Source organism: Acomys russatus, chromosome 22 (genome assembly GCF_903995435.1).
Source record: "Acomys russatus chromosome 22, mAcoRus1.1, whole genome shotgun sequence".
NCBI lineage: Eukaryota > Metazoa > Chordata > Mammalia > Rodentia > Muridae > Acomys > Acomys russatus.
Window position 1 is genome coordinate 27,355,802 of NC_067158.1, and position 16,795 is coordinate 27,372,596.

Consider the following 16,795-nt stretch of genomic DNA (forward strand, 5'->3'; position numbering starts at 1 on the left):
CTACAAGCACTGGCTGACTATTTGTAGGGCTTCTGCCAAGAGGTGTCACAGCAGCCCCCACAAGAGAGGGAGATATTACAGTCAGCACCCCTGAATTCTTTACCAGCCTGTGGAGCCTGGAGCAGGTGCTGGTACTTTGGCCCCAGGTGAGGGACAAGAGAAATGGATAACTTCTTAGAGAACTCATCCCTCTAGTGCCAGTTTCATGCCTGTGGGAGGCTTTGGGGATGGCACTATGGCATAGTATCCAAACACTCATGAGTCTCAGGTGATGGTAGGAAACATAAGCATGCGCTCACAAGGTCCTGTCCTAAGCTCTAAATGATGGAGGCAGGTGACGTCAAAACGCATTTCTGGAGCAGGTAGAGCCCAGTTTCCGTCAATAGGTTTTCTGGGTGAGAGATCCCAGAGAGTGCCGCTTTTTGTGGGCAGCAGCTTCTGCAAGCACAGTTGCCAGCAGTCTCCCCGGGCTTACAGGATGTGAAGAAATGTGCTTGCTCTCCCGGGACTCTGACCCCCTGATCCATCACAGAAGGATGATATTGATCGCTGGGGAGGAATTTCTTCTCTTGCGTCAGTACTACTTGGAACAGCCCTGACCGGGACCACACGTCCTTGGTCTGTGCCTCTCCATGCAGTGACGGGTCCTGTGCGTTCTCATACTGGGCCCTATGCATCCGTGTTCTCTCCTCTCTAGCTTGTCTTCTTCCAGGCTCTGGTGCCCACCTGTTGTCACCACCAACACACTGCAGAATCCACCTGCGCCTCACTAGCATGACTCCTTTCAGTCTGTGTTTCCACGCCCTGCGCTGGACGTCTGACGTCACAAGGGAATCGCTCACCAAGTGGGCAGGATGGCGAGAGGGCAGGATGTGCCACCGCCTCCTCAATGTGCACCACCCAGCGTCAGCTGAGCCGTAGGAGCGGTTCCTGGGGCGTAAGGCGAGGTAGCCAACAGCCTAGCCCAGAGGCGGGACACCTGTGCCTTGATCCCAGACCATTCAGATCTCGTTCCGGGTGTTTGTGCCGTTAAATCCTGCTCCTGCTACTCTCTCCGCCTCCTCACCGGCTCCCCAACCTCCGCCTCAGTTTCCCTTTTCTGTTGGGAAGGAACGGAAAGTCTGATTCCGAAGCCTTCTATTTCCTCATGCTAGTGGAGTTGCTCTAAGATCGCGTTTTCTTGTGCCTCTCTTTCTGCAATCCCAGTGCTGAAATGAGCCCTTCGTTGTCAAACCTAGTTGACAGCTCTGCAGAGCGCTAGGATCAGGTGCCGGAGGGCACCTGAGCTGCCGCCTGAATGCGTCTGCGCGAAACACACAGCCTGTCGGGACTTGTAGTTCGCATGTCCAACTGCAGTGGGTCACAGGCGGGCAGCGGGGGCGAGGCGCCTACACTTCCCAGGGTGCGACCCTTCCTCGGCTCGACAGGGGGAGGGGCCTAGATAAGGGGCGGGGCTGGGAGAGGGGGCGGGGCAGGAGCGCTGAGCTGTGGTGGCTCTGCGGGCAGCCAGTACTGAGCGCGGAGCCGCTGGCCTCAGGCGTGCTGAGGACCGTGAGAGCGCCGCACCTGCGGGCCTGGTTGTCGGGCTGTCGCAGCGCGGGGACCATCCTACCGGGAGCTGCCGCTGACATGAGTGCAGGTGAGAGCTGCGACCGGGGACTCGCGGGTTCAAAGCAGCAGCCCCGGCAAGGTCTCAAGGATTGGGTGGCAATCAGGCTGCACCTGCAGTGCGGAGCCCTGAGCCCAGGGGCTCCACCCAACTTTTTCTCCAGGGCATACAGCCCGGAAAGGCTCTCTGGCAGCCCCTGTCCCTGAGCCGGGGGCGCGGTGCTGGCGTGCGTCGGGATCCCTTCCCACCGTGCCAGCTAGGGTGGCTGCGCAGAGCTGTCTGGCAGACGCCACTCCTTGCTTCTCGTTTGGTCCCAGATTGCTTCCGTAAAGGGACTTGTGTACTGGTAAGGGGCCCTGGGTCACCGCAATCTTAACCGTGGAGGGAGGTGTGATGACAGGCGGAGCTTTGCAGCAGGGGACTCCACCCTTGCGCGGTTCCCGTTCTCTCATCGCTGGGGTGGTGGCGTCCGGCAGACCCTGAGCGCCCCAGGTTCGCTGCTGCAGATCTGAGTGCCAGAGCCTGTATGTGTGTCAGTCCCGGCGTTGTCCTTCCAGGCCCTTCAGTGCTGAGCGTTTCAGCCCTGCCTCCCTCGCCGCACCCACCCACAGGGATCTGACCGCCTCGGTGCGATGCTGGAAAATCCCATGTCCCTGCAACCGGGCAGCGCCTGTGCTCAGAGGGAAACTGAGACCTAGAGCTGGAAGGCCTTGGTTCAGGGAGCATCTGTACATTGCCTCAGGATGCACCCATCTGACAGCCTTAAGAGGTCGGCCTGTGGGGAGGGCTGATCTTTGCATTCCCCAGAAGAGAGAAGGGCTGGCTTCCATTTTCAGGAACCACAGGCTGGCCAGGCTTCAAGGACTTGAGTTCTGGCAAGTGATAGGGATTCGAACTCAAGGCTCCCTGATTCCAGGCTGCTCCCCGACCCCCCTCTCCCCCAAGCCCAAGTTGCTACTGACAGCAGTTTGGCCTTTGGCCACATTGCATAAACCAATAGGTACAACTGCTTCCTCTGGAAGAAAGTGACAGGGAGAGAATGAGCTTGGGGACAGCTCACTGTAGGCTCCCAGCCTGGAGCACCTACTCCCTGGTGGGGAGGCGCTGTCCCCTCTCCCTCCTAAGCAAGGAAGGAGGGATTTCTGCAGTGGATGTTGAGAGTGACCAGGAACAAGTGCATGGGAGATGGGATCCCTCCTGAGGTGGCCAACCTGTTACCTGTGAGTGTACGGGAAGGGCACCCTCAGATCTGGCAGGACCTTCAGACACTTATCTAATGGCGGTGGGGATAATGGCTGGGTGTGTGTGGGTTAATTTTATACCTTCAGACCATAATTGATACCTCTGGTCCCCCTGTAATCAAGAGCCCTCAGACGGAGCGCAGGTACCCACTCCCTCCATCTGTAGTTTTTGTCCCCAGGGGAGGCGGGCTGGAGTTATTGTGGCAAGGAGGCTAGGCTTTGAACTATGGTGTATGCCCAGTGGTCTTTGCACTGGGACCCCTCCTCAATCTTGGCCTTCTTACCTGGAACTTCAGTTTCCCCTCTAAGCAGGAAAAATCTACATAGAGAAGCCCCCTTAGGAGCGTGGCTAGTCATTGTCACTGCTCAGTGACCTGGGTTCCTTTTGGAGACAGAGCCCTAGTGTTGTCTGGCCCACCTGTCGAGCATGCCTTAGCTTTGGCCAGCCTATTGCATGCACAACAGTGATTCATCTTCATCTACAGGAGGAGAGTGGACAGAGGCACATGGGTTCTAGTGTGTGACTGGGATATAAGGTACATGTGGCAGGTCAGGAGCTTTCATTTCCAACAGAGAAAGACTCCCCTGCGCCTCCCCCTAGAAAAGGCTGGCATCATTCTGGAACCTGGCACAGACAGGTGTCATAGGGTAATACCGGTTCTGACCATGCCCAGGTAGGCAGGTGATGGGAACCCCTGGCAATTTGTACTATGTCCTTGGCTAGAAGCTCCTTCCCGATTGTGGTAAGGACAGCATAGGTGCTGCTGGGGATGACAACACAGAGCTGTGCCATGCTGGCTCTGGTGTGCCATTGAGGCCTGTGGACACCACCCTGGCTGTGGTCACCTGTTGATTTCAAGTGACCAGGGAAAGGCTTACAGAGTGCCACAGCAAGGTAGAAGGAGATGGCGTTCCATGGCAGATGCGTCTTGTTCTAGCCATGCAGGTCTCTGTGCCTCAGCAGCCCCATCTGTATGGAGGGGATCTCTATAGTTGTGTGTGCTTTGTCAGCCTCCACACAGTGAGCCTGTGAGGTGGTGTTCAGAGCACTGCAGCCCATGTGGCCACAGTGAGTTAAGGGCCTGGGAAGCACCTGAACCGGAAGCAGACATGGTGAACCTTGTGCTGGCTCTGCCACCAGGCACTGGGTCTTGAGTAAGGCCTGTTTACTGCTAAGCCTAGATGTCTCTGGAGGTGGCTATAAGCCTGGCTGAGATGAGGTAGTGGTGTGTGTGTGTGTATACGTGTGTGTTTTATTCTGTTAAGTGCCACAAACCAGGAGGCTTTATGGGAAAGATTTATTTTTGGAAAATCTTGGATCCCAAACAACCAAGATCAAGGAATCTGCAGACTTGTCTCTCTCCGTGGCTTGTGGACAGCATCCCCTTCCTGTGTCCTCACAGAGTTGTCCCTGTGTGTCCCTGTGCCCTGATAGCCTCCTCTTCTAAGAACACCATTGCTGATTGGATGAGGGCACATAAGTGACCTCATTTTATTTTGATGACCCCTGCCAAAGCCCTGTCTCCACACACAGCCACTGTCTATGGTGTTGGGGGCAGGACTGCACTGTGTGAATTCAGCTCATAACAGGTGGAGGCCTGGGAGCCTGGCTTAGCTACCATTTACTCCCATGGTTGCTGGGTAATCAGCTGGAAGGGACCCGAGGATACTCCGGATGTACCCACCCCCACACAGGACAACGAGGCCTGGAGAAGGACAGGCACCCATCCAGGGTCAAGGAAAGCGCTGTACAGCCAGAAGCAGCCTGTCATTCTAATACACTTGGAATGTGGCACTCATTCTTCCTAGCCCAGGGGTGGGCAGCATGTGGCCGCAAGCTGTCTGCCTAGGCAACACTAATACAGCAGAGCAGGTCAACGGCCACAGTGGGAGATGACAGATGCTGGCCATCATACCTTTACCCTGGAAATATTTACTAAGTGCCCACTGTGTGTCAGCTCTACCCTAGGCTCTGAAACTTCACAGCAAACAAGAACTTGAGTTAATTATCAGTTTCTTGAAACATGTATCCTAGGTGGGTGTGGGAGGCATTAACGATTGATATGATGACTTCTCAGTGTTAGCAGAAAATGTTTAAGGAAGCGAGGAGCTGGAGAGATGGCCAAATGGTGAAGAGCACTGGCTGCTCTTCCAGAGGACGGGGGTTTGATTCCTGGTATCCACATAGTGGATTATAACCAACTGTAATTCCCGTTCAGGGGAATCTGATGCCCTCTTCTGGCCTCCTCAGGCACCAGGTGCACAGGTGGTGCACAGGCAAACATGCAGATAAAATACTTGTACACATGAAATAAAGAAATGCAAAAAAGAAATAAAAAGAAACAGTGGAGGGAGAAACCACATATCTCATGTGACCTCAGGTCTAGCACACAAGGAAGAGACTTAGAAGGGAAATCGCTGGCATGCTGGAGGAGGCGACTCTGACAGCCAGTTGCTGGCTGCCCCTCCTCCTCCCCTTCTTCCTCCTCCTCCTCCTCTTCCTCCTCCTCCTCCTCCTCCAGTGTCAGAGCCACTGGAACTGGAATCACAGACAGTTGTGAGCTGCCATGTGGGTGCTGGGAATTGAACCTGGCTCCTTTGGAAGAGCAGGCAGTGTTCTTAACCACTGAGCCATCTCTCCAGCCCCGCTCTTCTTTATAATGAGATGCAGAGTCAAAAGCAGGAGGCCGTGTTGTTTTGGCTCTCAAATAATGTACTTGGGCTTGGAAAGCCATGACTGCGGAGAAAAGGGATGTTCCGTTCTGTAGGAGTCACTGCGCTTCACATAGAGCACATTGTCCCCGGCTGGGTAGAGCCAAGCAAGTGCAGGAAGGCACACTGTGTCCACCTCCCCTAACACCTCCACTGTGGCTAATGTATAACAGAGAAGAACCTCGCAGGTGCTGGCGGTGCGCTTGCCTTTAATCCTAGCACTCGGGAGGCAGAGGCAGGCGGATCTCTATGAGTTCGAGGCCAGCCTGGTCTACAATGTGAGTCCAGGACAGCCAAGGCTACACATGAAAACCCTGTCTCGGAAAACAAACAAATGAACAAGCTTCCCTAGGCCTGAAATGTGTCAAGACTCACCTCTGGCTAGGACTCTGAGGGCCATGGACTGTCACTCTCTGGTTCCATACGCCTTGTGTCTCCAAACTCTGTTTTCCCTGTGATGATCAAGGTTAATTTCTAAGCTAGCTACCCCAAATTAAGTTTCTGATAATGAGGTAGTTTAGTATGTTCTAGAATTGGGTTTTAAGTTAATGAACTCTTGGGAAGTCCATTCTGACATCCCAGGAAAGGGAGTACCCCCTGACCTGCTAAGTGTTCCTAAACCACCTGTTCTCATACACTGGAGAGCTCTGAGGAGGTGAGAGGGAGGAGAGTCAGCCCTGAGGAAGGTCCCATCCTCCTGTTGTTACTGGCCCTTTAAAAAGGGGCACTGGCTACTCTCAGGGACAGCCCAGGCCACAGTTGCTGACACTGGCAGCTGCTGGGATTCAGGGATGCTGGCCCCATGCCCACCCTGAGCAAGAGTCTGTGGCAGTCTTCTGCACAGATGCCTCATACCCTTCTTTGTCTTCTCCTGCAGCTCCTACCAGCCTCATAGGAAGTATAGTAAGACCTTCCCTGGCGTCAGGGCTCCTGGGATGGCTTCTTGTCTCTGCTATCCTTTGTATTTCTCTGATCATGTGTCAGGTCCTTGGGGGACCAAGAGTGCTAGACACTCAGTACCCCTTGCCAGCCACCTGGCAGAGCCTCGAAGGCAGGTAAAATAGTCACAGCAGAAAGGGATTATGACAGGCAGTGTCAGCTTCTGGATCTAGTCAGTGTCATGTGCTGTGATGGGGGCTTGTAGCACGCTGGGCTAGGACCAAGTTGCTGCTTAGAGCCCCAAGGCTGCCAGTCCATGGCAGAGTAATTTGAGTGCTGCATCTCTGTTTACTCCGGGAATATTTCCACCGCCACACAGCTCAGTGCTTCTAGGGTATCTTCAGCACCTAGGCAGGATAGACAGGCTTATATGTCACCTCAGCAGTCATGTTCATGGGGCGCTTCCTCAGGGCCCTGGGCCAGACAGGATCTGCTTTCTCCTGTAGCCTCCTCATACCTCACAGGTCTAGTGCTGGGGTTCCCTGCACAGAGGGGGTAACAGGCCTTGCAGGTCCCAGCACTTACCTGGTATCACAAGATTGGTAAGTAGGGCAGGGGAACTTGAACCTCAAGGAGCCTGGCTCAGCCTCAGGTGGCCCGTGTCTCCCCAATGATGATGTGGGTTGTGTCTGGCCAACAGCTGGGGCGGTTTCTGTCGACTGGTGAGATGTGGGTGCGTGCTCTGTGTGCACAAGCTCCACCCTGGGACTTTACCTCAGAGTTTCTTAGAGGGATTTGTCCGTGGCTTCTCACCTGAATCACAGATCCTTGCTCCAATCTCCTAGTTACAGACAGGGCATGTTGGCACTCACCTCCAGGGCCCTCCTCTGCCTTCTTCAAATTCTGCCTCTGGGGTCATCGATCACACACTTTGACAACTCTGATCACAGAGGGATTATTACTATGGGCAGCTCACCTATAGGTAACCTCAACTTGCGGCACCTTTGATACGCAATGCCTGACCTGTCTGTCTCAGATAACCCCCAACATGTGTGCAGGGCCTTGGTCCTCCAGAGCCCATTATCTGCTTGAAGGGGCAGTCACAATGCCCATGTCTCTTCTGGATCCCACAGCTCTGTCCTGTTATTGTCCCTCCTTAGTGTACCTATGTGTAAGAACGGTGCCACCTTGGAGTGTGTGAACTGCCTGACCATGGCGTCTGATTCTGAGGCTGATATCATTTCTGGTAAATATGCCTGCCAGCCTTCCTCACCTGACATTGTCACCATGTCACCTTCTGGGGGAAGTGTTTTGCCTTTCACACCTTGGTTAGGATTGGGGTTCAGAAGTGGAGGGGCTGGCTGGCAGCCTGCCAGGGTGGAGGTACTTGAGTGGCATGCACATTAGCTGCCTCTTTGGCTCACAGGAAGGATTAGGGCAGGTGTGGGGTGAGCTTTCATTCTAAGACCCTCACTTTTGCTGCCTGGCCCAGCATAGGAGCTGAGCCCTCTGCCTGGGGGCTTTTGGCTGGTAGTGAACCGGTCGGTGTGTCCCAAGCAGACTCTAAGTGGGCGCTATACTAAGAGCATTGCCACCTGCTCCATGCTCCGCACCCAGCCTGAGGGCAGGTTGTAGTTTGTGGAAAGCACAGGGGTCTTTTGGTACCATAGGGTTCCAGGACTCATTGTTAAATATGCTCCTCCAACCGCCCCTTGCCTCAGTTTGCCCACCTGTGAAACAGTGCTAGCACCTGTTTTGGGGGATTCTTCAAGACCTGGTAGGCACTTAGAAGTAGGAATATAGGGGCATCTGGACCACCCTGCACCACCTAGGGACACCCAAAGTTGTCCTCTGCTTGAAGTCAGATTATCTCCTAAGCCACTCTGCGTTGTGGTCCCCACCCCCCCTTTTGGGCCCAGCAGCATCTCAGACCTGTTTACACCTCTGATCTCTAGGGATTGCCCAGTTGGTTCATCAGCGTTTATCCTCAGAGGCAGAGGCACGGTGTGCTGTTTGCGGTCACATAGACAGTGAGGCAGCACTGTGAGTGGAGTCAGCATGCTGCCATTGAAGCTACTGTCCCTGAAGAAGTCTGTACTCAGGGCACAGAGGGCCTCAGACTCCTTCCCAGAGCCTCTGAGCCTCACGACAGAGAAGGTAGCTTCTTGATACTTGTCCTGGAAGAGTGAATGGGTGCACCTGGGTCCTGCCTCATACTTGGCCCCTCTGTCACTCAAAATACATATGCTCCTCTGAGACTTCAGTGTCTCCCAGATATGACACGGCAAATGACATCTTCGAGCCCCCACCCCACCCGACTGGTGCTTTAGTAGGCACAAAATGCCAGCAGAGCCCCCAAGGACTGCCTTCACGGTTGCCAAGATTACTTGTGACATTCCAGTCCTTTGTCCTTGGTGGTCTTGGCTTCAGTTATGAGTGGATACAGGAGGGAGATGCTGCTGTTGGTTAATTAGAAGGGGACCCTGGGGAGCTGGAGGGAGAGAATGTTGGGGGTAGAGGCAGGAGGGAGCCTCTGGATGGGTGGGCATCACCACAGGTGACAAGTGACAGGCTTGATTTTTTCTGCAGCCCACTGGGAGCATGTTAATATCCTCACAATCCCATGAGGAAACTGGGGTCTTTCTCCTAGACCAACAGTTCTCAACCTACCTAATGCTGGGACCCTTTAATATACTTCCTCATGTTGTGGAAGTGTATTATTTTTGTTGCTACCTCAGAGCTAATTTTGCCACTGTTATGAATCATAATATAAATACCTGTATTTTCTGATGGTCTTAGGTGACCCCTGTCAAAGGGTCACGGCCCACAGGTTGAGAACCACCATTCTTGACTATGCCTTCTCTAGGAACAGGGCTTGTTTGGGGAGCTTAAATCCCACACTGCCCTGGGTTAGGGGAGCAAAACTCCCAGAGGTGAAGGAAGGAGCAGGTGTAGGAGCAGGAAGGGCAGGAAGGAAGGAGCAGGGCAGTGTTCTGGGAGAATGGGGTGGTGGTGGTGGTAGTGGTGGTGGTGGTGGGGAAGGACAGGTCAAAGAGTTACAGGAGTGGGAAGAACATGGAGGGAGGAGGAGAGGGAAGAAGAAGAAGGAATGGGAGGAGAAGGGAAAGGAAGAAGGAAGGGGTGAAATGGATGAAGAAGAGGGAGAGAAGGAACAGAGAGGTATGAAGAGGAAAGGGAAACATCACCCTGAGGCTGTTGCCACCTAGTGTTTCTGGTGGAGCCAGGTGTGGTCTAGCCTTATCCTGTTTGAAGCTTCCGTTGTTCCAGGAAACAAATTCTGCCCCTACTTAAGCTCAGAGCTATTCCAGAATGTCCTGGAAGTCTTCAGTCACCAGCTCCTCTGTCCTCACTGCTACCCCAGATTGCCTTCTCCCTGCCCCTCCACATTTTTTTTTTCCGAGACAGGGTTTCTCTGTGTAGCCTTGACTGTCCTGGACTCGCTTTTGTAGACCCAGCTGGCCTTGAACTCATGGCGATCCGCCTGCCTCTGCCTCCTGAGTGCTGGGATTAAAGGAGTGCACCGTCAACGCCTGGCTCCCTCCACCCATTAATCTGGCCTCTGCCTACTTTTCCACTCAAGTCCTGGCCCGCTCCAGCTGCACCTGACCACGGAGCCTCCCAGCTCTTTCACACCATCACCTCCCTCCTTGCCTTTGACCCCACAGGGTTCCCTGCTGAGGGCTCCAGGTCAGGTCCTGTCTGCTGTGCAGCCTGGGGCTGCTACTGACCCTCTCTGATATGCTGCTTCTCCGACAATGTGAGGGCTAGATACCAGCCCCCGGGGGCCTCCTGTCCTAATTTTTGGAACTTGTCACTGTGTCAGCTTTACATGGGCAGAGAGAGTGTTCAGATGGGACTGAATGAGGACCTCACCGTGGGGATGTGATTCTGGGTTACCCAGGTGGGTCTTCACTGATGAGAGGCAGGTCAGAAGAGATGGAAAGGTGACATTCAAAAGAAAGCCAGGAGGGGACCTTCCGGGCTGCTGGCTCCAAATATGGAGGAAGGGTCATGAGCCACAGGATGCAGGAGGCCAACAGGGCAAGCAGATTCTCTCCAGATGTCTGAAAACCAGCTGTGCTGCCCCCCAAATCCTCTTCTAGCCACCCCAGACCATATCCTTTGCAGAGGGGATCTTGCTTTGATGGAGTTTAACCCTTGCATACCCATAGTGTTCATTTGAACATCCTTCGGCCAGGAAACCCTTCCGACACCCCTGTGGGGCTGGATGTGTCCCTGGCACCTCTGAGGATAGAAGCCACATGAAATTCTTCACCACGGTTCTGTGTTCCTAGGGTGGGTGGGGCACAGCTGGAGCTGAGGAGGCCCTTGTCTCTCGCCCCTGACACCCTGGGTTTGGGCCTGGGCTCTCCTCTCTCGACTGTGGGACCTGGCTGGCTCTAGATGCTCACAGCCTAGGGAGATGATCTATATAGCCAGGGTTTCTCCTGCTTGTCCTGATCACCTGCAAACTGTAACACAGAGCTGAGGACCAGGGGAGTGTTCTGGCTGTTGTCCCTAGTAGCCATATAGACAAGCAGAATAGTAGAGATGTGTCCACTAGGAGCCTGGGAGACCAGTGGTCAGGCCTGGCTGACATCAGTGTGTAGTTCTTCCTCCTGGTCTCTAGAATAGTTAGGACATGGCTCTTCTTGCTTTGGTGGCTGCCTGCATTCCATGGCTTGTAGCCACATCACTTCAATCTCTAAAGCCACGGCCTGCAACCCTCTCTTCCATCTTCCCATGGTGACCTGTGTATGTAAATTCCCTCTGCTTTCTTCTCATAAGGACAGCTGTTATGTCACCCAGACAATCCTGGGTGACACGGGTTTTAACTTCATGGCACCTTAGTCACACTGCAAAATCCTCATACCCACATGAGAAGCATATTCCCAGTTATTTTGAAGAGGAAAATGACATCTTTGGAAGACCACTAGTCGGTCAGTACAGCTGCTTCTAGAACAGTCTGTGGCTGGGGCAGACTCTTCTCTATACCTATCACCTGAGAGTGGGCGGATAGCTTTTCGTAGGGTGAAGACTGTTTCCCTAAATTCACTAAATGTAAACACCCCATGTGCCTTGAGCTTGCCACTGCCATAGCTGGGGGACAGACTGAGCCTTAAGTACCCAGGACTCCTGAGAGCAGGGTGCTGCCTCGGTGTGGCTCTGAGTATGTCTAGGGGCTGGGCATGAGAAGCCACAATAAATGGAGGGCTCTGTCATCTGCTGATGCCTTCAGGCAGAGATCACAGGCCAAAAGAGCCACTGTCCACTCCAGCAGCATGTCACAGGCTTCCAGGGCCCTAGAACCAAGCATTGCTGAGGACCCTGAAGTGCTTTTATGTGGGTTGCCCTTAAGGATAGTTGCTCAGCTAGAAATTAAAATACAGGATTTTTTTAAAGTTGTTAAATTAAAAGTGCAGTCAACAGCTCTCGTGTGAGCCCGTGAGCATAGTGAGTGAGTGTAGAGCTGCTGGGACAATTTGTGAATCTCATTAGCACCGGATTCACAGTGACCACACTCTGATTTCTGGTTCCACGAGGATCTGGTTGTGGTATCACATGTGTGGCCACTGCAAAACTCCACTGCAGTCTGGACACAGTGAGGGCAAATGTCAGCTTCTGTCACCACCGGAACGGATCTGTAGCAGTCACTTATAAACAGAAAATGCTTTTATGAGCTCCCTTCCATGGGTTTCCCAGGGCTTTCAGGCCTCTGCTGGGGTGTGGGTTCTGGGGTGTGGGTGCTGGGGTTTGGGTGCTTAGGTGTGGGTGCAATGGTGAGGAGCAGGTAGCAGAGTAATTCTGCTCACCTTGTGGCAGGGAAGCAAAAGACGTTTAGGAAGAGGCTGGGGCCCCCACTGTGTGCTTTGAGGACACACTTCCAGTGGCCTGGGACTTTCCCTGGCCACCCTCCTAAACATTATGCCACCACCCTCCCAACAGTGCCACTTGAGGACCTAGCCTTAGGGAAATGTAAAAACAAAACAAAACAAAAACCCAAACTGTAACTTCCCTGCATGATGCAAAACCTCATGTCCATCTCAGGGTGTAGACTGTGGTCCTCTATTCCCAAGACCCAAATGTCTCTCATATCCTAGTGCTTCTTGGAAGTCCAAATTCAAAATAAAAACAACAAGGCCAAACAAAAAGTCCCAAGTTCAAAGCTTTCAAGACTCAAAAACTCTTAAGCTGTGAGCCCCCTGTTAAAAAAAAAAATTAAAGAAAATATACTTTCTGAGGCAAACATTCTTATTTGAAACTGAGGAATAGAAAAATAGGAGGTATTGGCCCCAAACATCAGAATACAGCAGGACAGGCACAGAATCCTAAACCTGCTTGACTAACATCTGAGGTACACTGTAGAAGGAAGGATGCAGTTTCCCCCCACCCCCTGCCCAGGGCTTAGGCAACCCTGCCACTTCAGCCTTGTTGGCCATAGCACCCATGGCATCTTTCTGATGGATTTGTATGCTATTGGAGCTTCCCTCAGCATCTATTCATCCTTAAGGTCCTGGAGTGGACGCCACAGGCTATAGCTTCAGTCTTTTGATTCTATGCAGCACTCTGTTAGGGACCCTTTGCATGAATTCTAATCCTGTAGCACTAGCCTGCCCTTTGGGGCCTTCCTTTGTCATCCCAGTGAAAGCCAGCAAGGCCCCTAATCCCAGATTCTGCACCCCGTGAAGCCAGCATCCGATGGACAGTCTGTGGGCAGGAGGGGTTGTGTTGTGGATCTGGCTTGTACCACATCTGCCACAGTGTCTTCTGGGTGGCTTGTTAGCTCAACTTAGGTGGCCTGGGGCACACAGGGTACCCTGGTGCTCTTTCAAGAAAGAATTCTGTCCTGGAAGTTCTCTGAGACAGATTTGCCTTGTTTGTCTCTGGTCTCTGTGCTGGTGGTGTCACTGTGTGCACTTGCCTGTCCTTCCCCAGGAGCCCCAAGCATCATATGCCTCAGAGCTAGCAACCACACCCTCCAGCTACAACTTTACACGGGCTCCATCTGCCCAAGCTGAAGTTTCCAAATCTTTCTGTTTTGCTCCTCATCCTTGTAATTCTGGCTAAACGTAGCCACTAGTTACCACACTACAGCTAGTGATGCCCATGCCAAAGCCTGACTGCCATGTTGCTATGAGATAGACTATTTCAGAGAAACTAGCCTGTCTGCCTCCTGCTCTTTCTCCCACGTGGTGTCTGTCATGCCATTGAAAAGGACAGCCTGCTTACCCAGTTCCTGCTAGAATCTCCATTCCATCTGAATCCTCCTCAGCAGACTCCACTCTGCACATTTCCAATAGCATTCTGATCTTCCCAGCTCCCCAGGATGGCCCCCTGAGCTCCCCTAACAGCTTCGCAGGTTTCCTCTAGCCTGCTCCATACTTCCAGATGCCTCCAAACCCCTTCATCAGCCCACGAACCCTTCCTCCTGCATCAGCACAGTTGTAGTCAACAAATCAGCTTCTCAGTACAATCTTCTGTTGGCTTTCTGGGGCTATCACAAAATGCCCAAGGGCATTTAACTTCCGAAGAGAAGGCAGCTATCTCAATTTGGAGTTTTAGGGGTACCAATGCCTCACTGGGCCGATCCATTGCTTTTAGTCGTCTGATGATGTCCATGGTGACAGCTGGGCATGTGTGGCAGTGACACTGTTCACCTCACAGTAAGTGAAGCAAGAGGGCGGGGAGAGGCTGGGACCTCACTGTCTACTTCAGAAGCCTGGATGGTTAGTGTGAATTGTCTAAATGCATCTGGGTCATGGGCCTGTGGGGGGAATCATCTGTGCCAGCAGATGTGGGAAAACCCACCTTAGACATGGAGGTCTTGGTCTGTATAAAGTGGAGCAAGTGAGATGAGCGCTAACACTCGCTCACCTCTCTATAATTGTGGTTGAGCTCCTGCTGCCTTGACCTTCCGCCCTAATGACTGTGCCTTGAGCTGTGAACAGAACTAAACCCTTAAGCTGCTTTGTCAGAGAATTTCATCACATCCATAGGATAAGAGATGGAGACAGGAGATTAATTCTCGTGACCCAAGGACCTCCTCCTAGGCCCCGTCTCATAAGGATTCTTCCTCCCCATCCGATCACCCACCCTGGGGAATCAAGCCTTCAACACATGCCCCTTTTGAGAGCACACAGTATCTGTCTTAGTTAGGGTTTCTATTGCTGTGAAGAGACGCCGTGACCACATCAACCCTTGCAAAGGAAAGCATTTGATTTGGGGCTGCCTTACAGTTCACAGGTTTAGTCCAGTCTCGTCATGGCAGCAAGCACAGTGGTATGCAGGCAGACGGTACTGGAGAAGGAGCTGAGAGTTCTGTATCTGGATCCGCAGGCAGCAGGAAGACAAAGAGCCACTAGGCCTGCCTGGAGCTTCTGAGACCTCAAAGCCCACCCCCAGTGGCTCATTTGCTCCAACAAGGCCACACCTACTCCAACAAGGTCCTACATCACAATAGGGCCACTCTCCATGGGCTGTTTTCATTCAAACCACCACAGTATCCAAATCATAGGATCAACCGATGGCCAGAACATTCTAGTCTTGGTAGCAAAACAGTCTTGACCTCACTAAGCCCCAAGACGTTATGGGAGACTACCAGGAATCTCTGGACCGCTCTGAGAACATCTGATCAATGATGGAATATTATGCACTCATTAAAATGGTAAAGAGGGATTAGCAGAATGAAGACTTCAGAATACGTTTGTATACAGTGGTGTCTTAGGTGTTTAAAACAAGCATGTTAGAGAGAAATCCAGTAAGGAGTAAAGGCAACCCTTCCTTTACTCCGAGCTCACTGCTCCTCAGGGTCTCAGAGCTGATTCAGTGCAAGGCTGTGTGAGTGACAGCTTTGCTCAGACTGACCTCAAGGATGCTCCCCTAGAGAGCAGCTGTTGGCCTCCCTCCCCCTGGCTGGCATTCTCTACCCACTACAGAGCTCAGGCTCTGAGTGACACCTGGCCTGCTGCCAACCCAGGGACTCAAACACATGTGTGATGGCATCTCTGGTGATGATCTCATCTGCTGTTATAAATGAAAGGGGGAACTACTGCGCAAGAGCAAATTTCACGTCGCCGATGAGAAATTAGTTGCTGTTCTGAAATTCTGCGTCCTTGGTCAGATGGAATGCTTGCACCTGGCAGGGGCTCAGCAGAGAGCTAAATATACTCCGGGTGTGGCAACCTCAGAAACCCTGGCTGCTGACCCAGCAGATCCTTGGGGAGCCATTGTTTTATCTCACAGCAATCAATGTCTGTGTTTTATAGCATCTGAGGGACCTGGGTACTCTGGGGACACATGTGGGCATGACCTGCAACCCCTACAAATCCCAGTGGTGTGATGTCATTGCTCCCATTGGCAAGCACTGTGCTCCAATTGGACATGAAGTGTGGCCTGCCTAGGGTCATGTGGAGGGTAGGGCTGGGTAGTGCAGGCCAGGAACATGTGTTCTCCCATAACACTTTTTTCGGTTCTGAGCCAGTGAAGGTGGCGGGCCTGTGTCTGATAGAAACTGTCTGTGATGGTTAATATTGACTGCCAGCTTAGTAGGACCTAGAAAGACCCAGCAGATGCAGCTGGGGGCATACCTGGGAGGGAGTTTGTGATTGGATTAATGAGGAAGGGAGGGCCCATCTTTAACATGGGGCAACCTCATGGGCTCGGGTCTCAGATGAAATAAATGAGAAATACAGGCTAGGTACCAGGTTAAAAGTAATTAACAGTGCCTCTCTCATGGACGGAGCAAACTGCTCTGTGAACTGATGGCATAGGGGCCATCAGTAGCAGTGTAGCGGCCTCACCTCCCTTAGGTGTCATCAAGGTGGGCACACTGAGTCATGGAGGAATCTTTCCAGTGACACTTGGCATCAGCCTATCCTTCTGTAAGATCCCTTCCCCTCTCCAGCTACCCTTCCCCACAGACAGAGCCGGGGCTCCTATTCTTCCGCCATTGTGGTGCTGGTATGTTGTGGTACTGGTTCACACTGAAAGGTACCTTCACCGTGGAAAGATGAAGCCTCCCTTTTACTTGAAATGGGACCCGTGGCTCCATGCCTGGCACCTTGAAAAGTGCATCTAGATGGAATCTTGGGGTGAATTTTGTCCCACATCAGGGTCTCTGGGGCTCTCTCTCTCTCTCTCTCTTTTTTTTTTTTTTTTTTTTTTTTTTTTTTTTTTTTTTTTTTTTTTTTTTTACCACCGTTAATCTGCTCTAAGCCAGAGCAGCCTCTCTTCCTGACTCTGAGCACCCCCATACCCCTAGGCTTAGAGGGTCTGCTCAGATCTGGGACTAGGGGCAGCTCCAGCTAGCAGGGCACTTCTCTGATATGGGTGG

At 52.6% G+C, this 16,795-nt stretch overlaps 1 protein-coding gene across 2 annotated transcripts in view; it reads left to right on the plus strand.

The window, feature by feature from the left end:
- The first annotated feature begins 1,469 nt into the window (after positions 1–1,469).
- The window catches only part of Ablim2 (actin binding LIM protein family member 2), a 127,374-nt gene continuing 112,048 nt past the window's right edge, over positions 1,470–16,795 (plus strand). For both annotated transcript variants that reach the window (XM_051165394.1, XM_051165393.1), the window contains exon 1: positions 1,470–1,639. In XM_051165394.1, the coding sequence (XP_051021351.1) occupies positions 1,630–1,639 (10 nt within the window). In that variant the 5' untranslated portion in view covers positions 1,470–1,629. The remainder of the gene's footprint in view (positions 1,640–16,795) is intronic.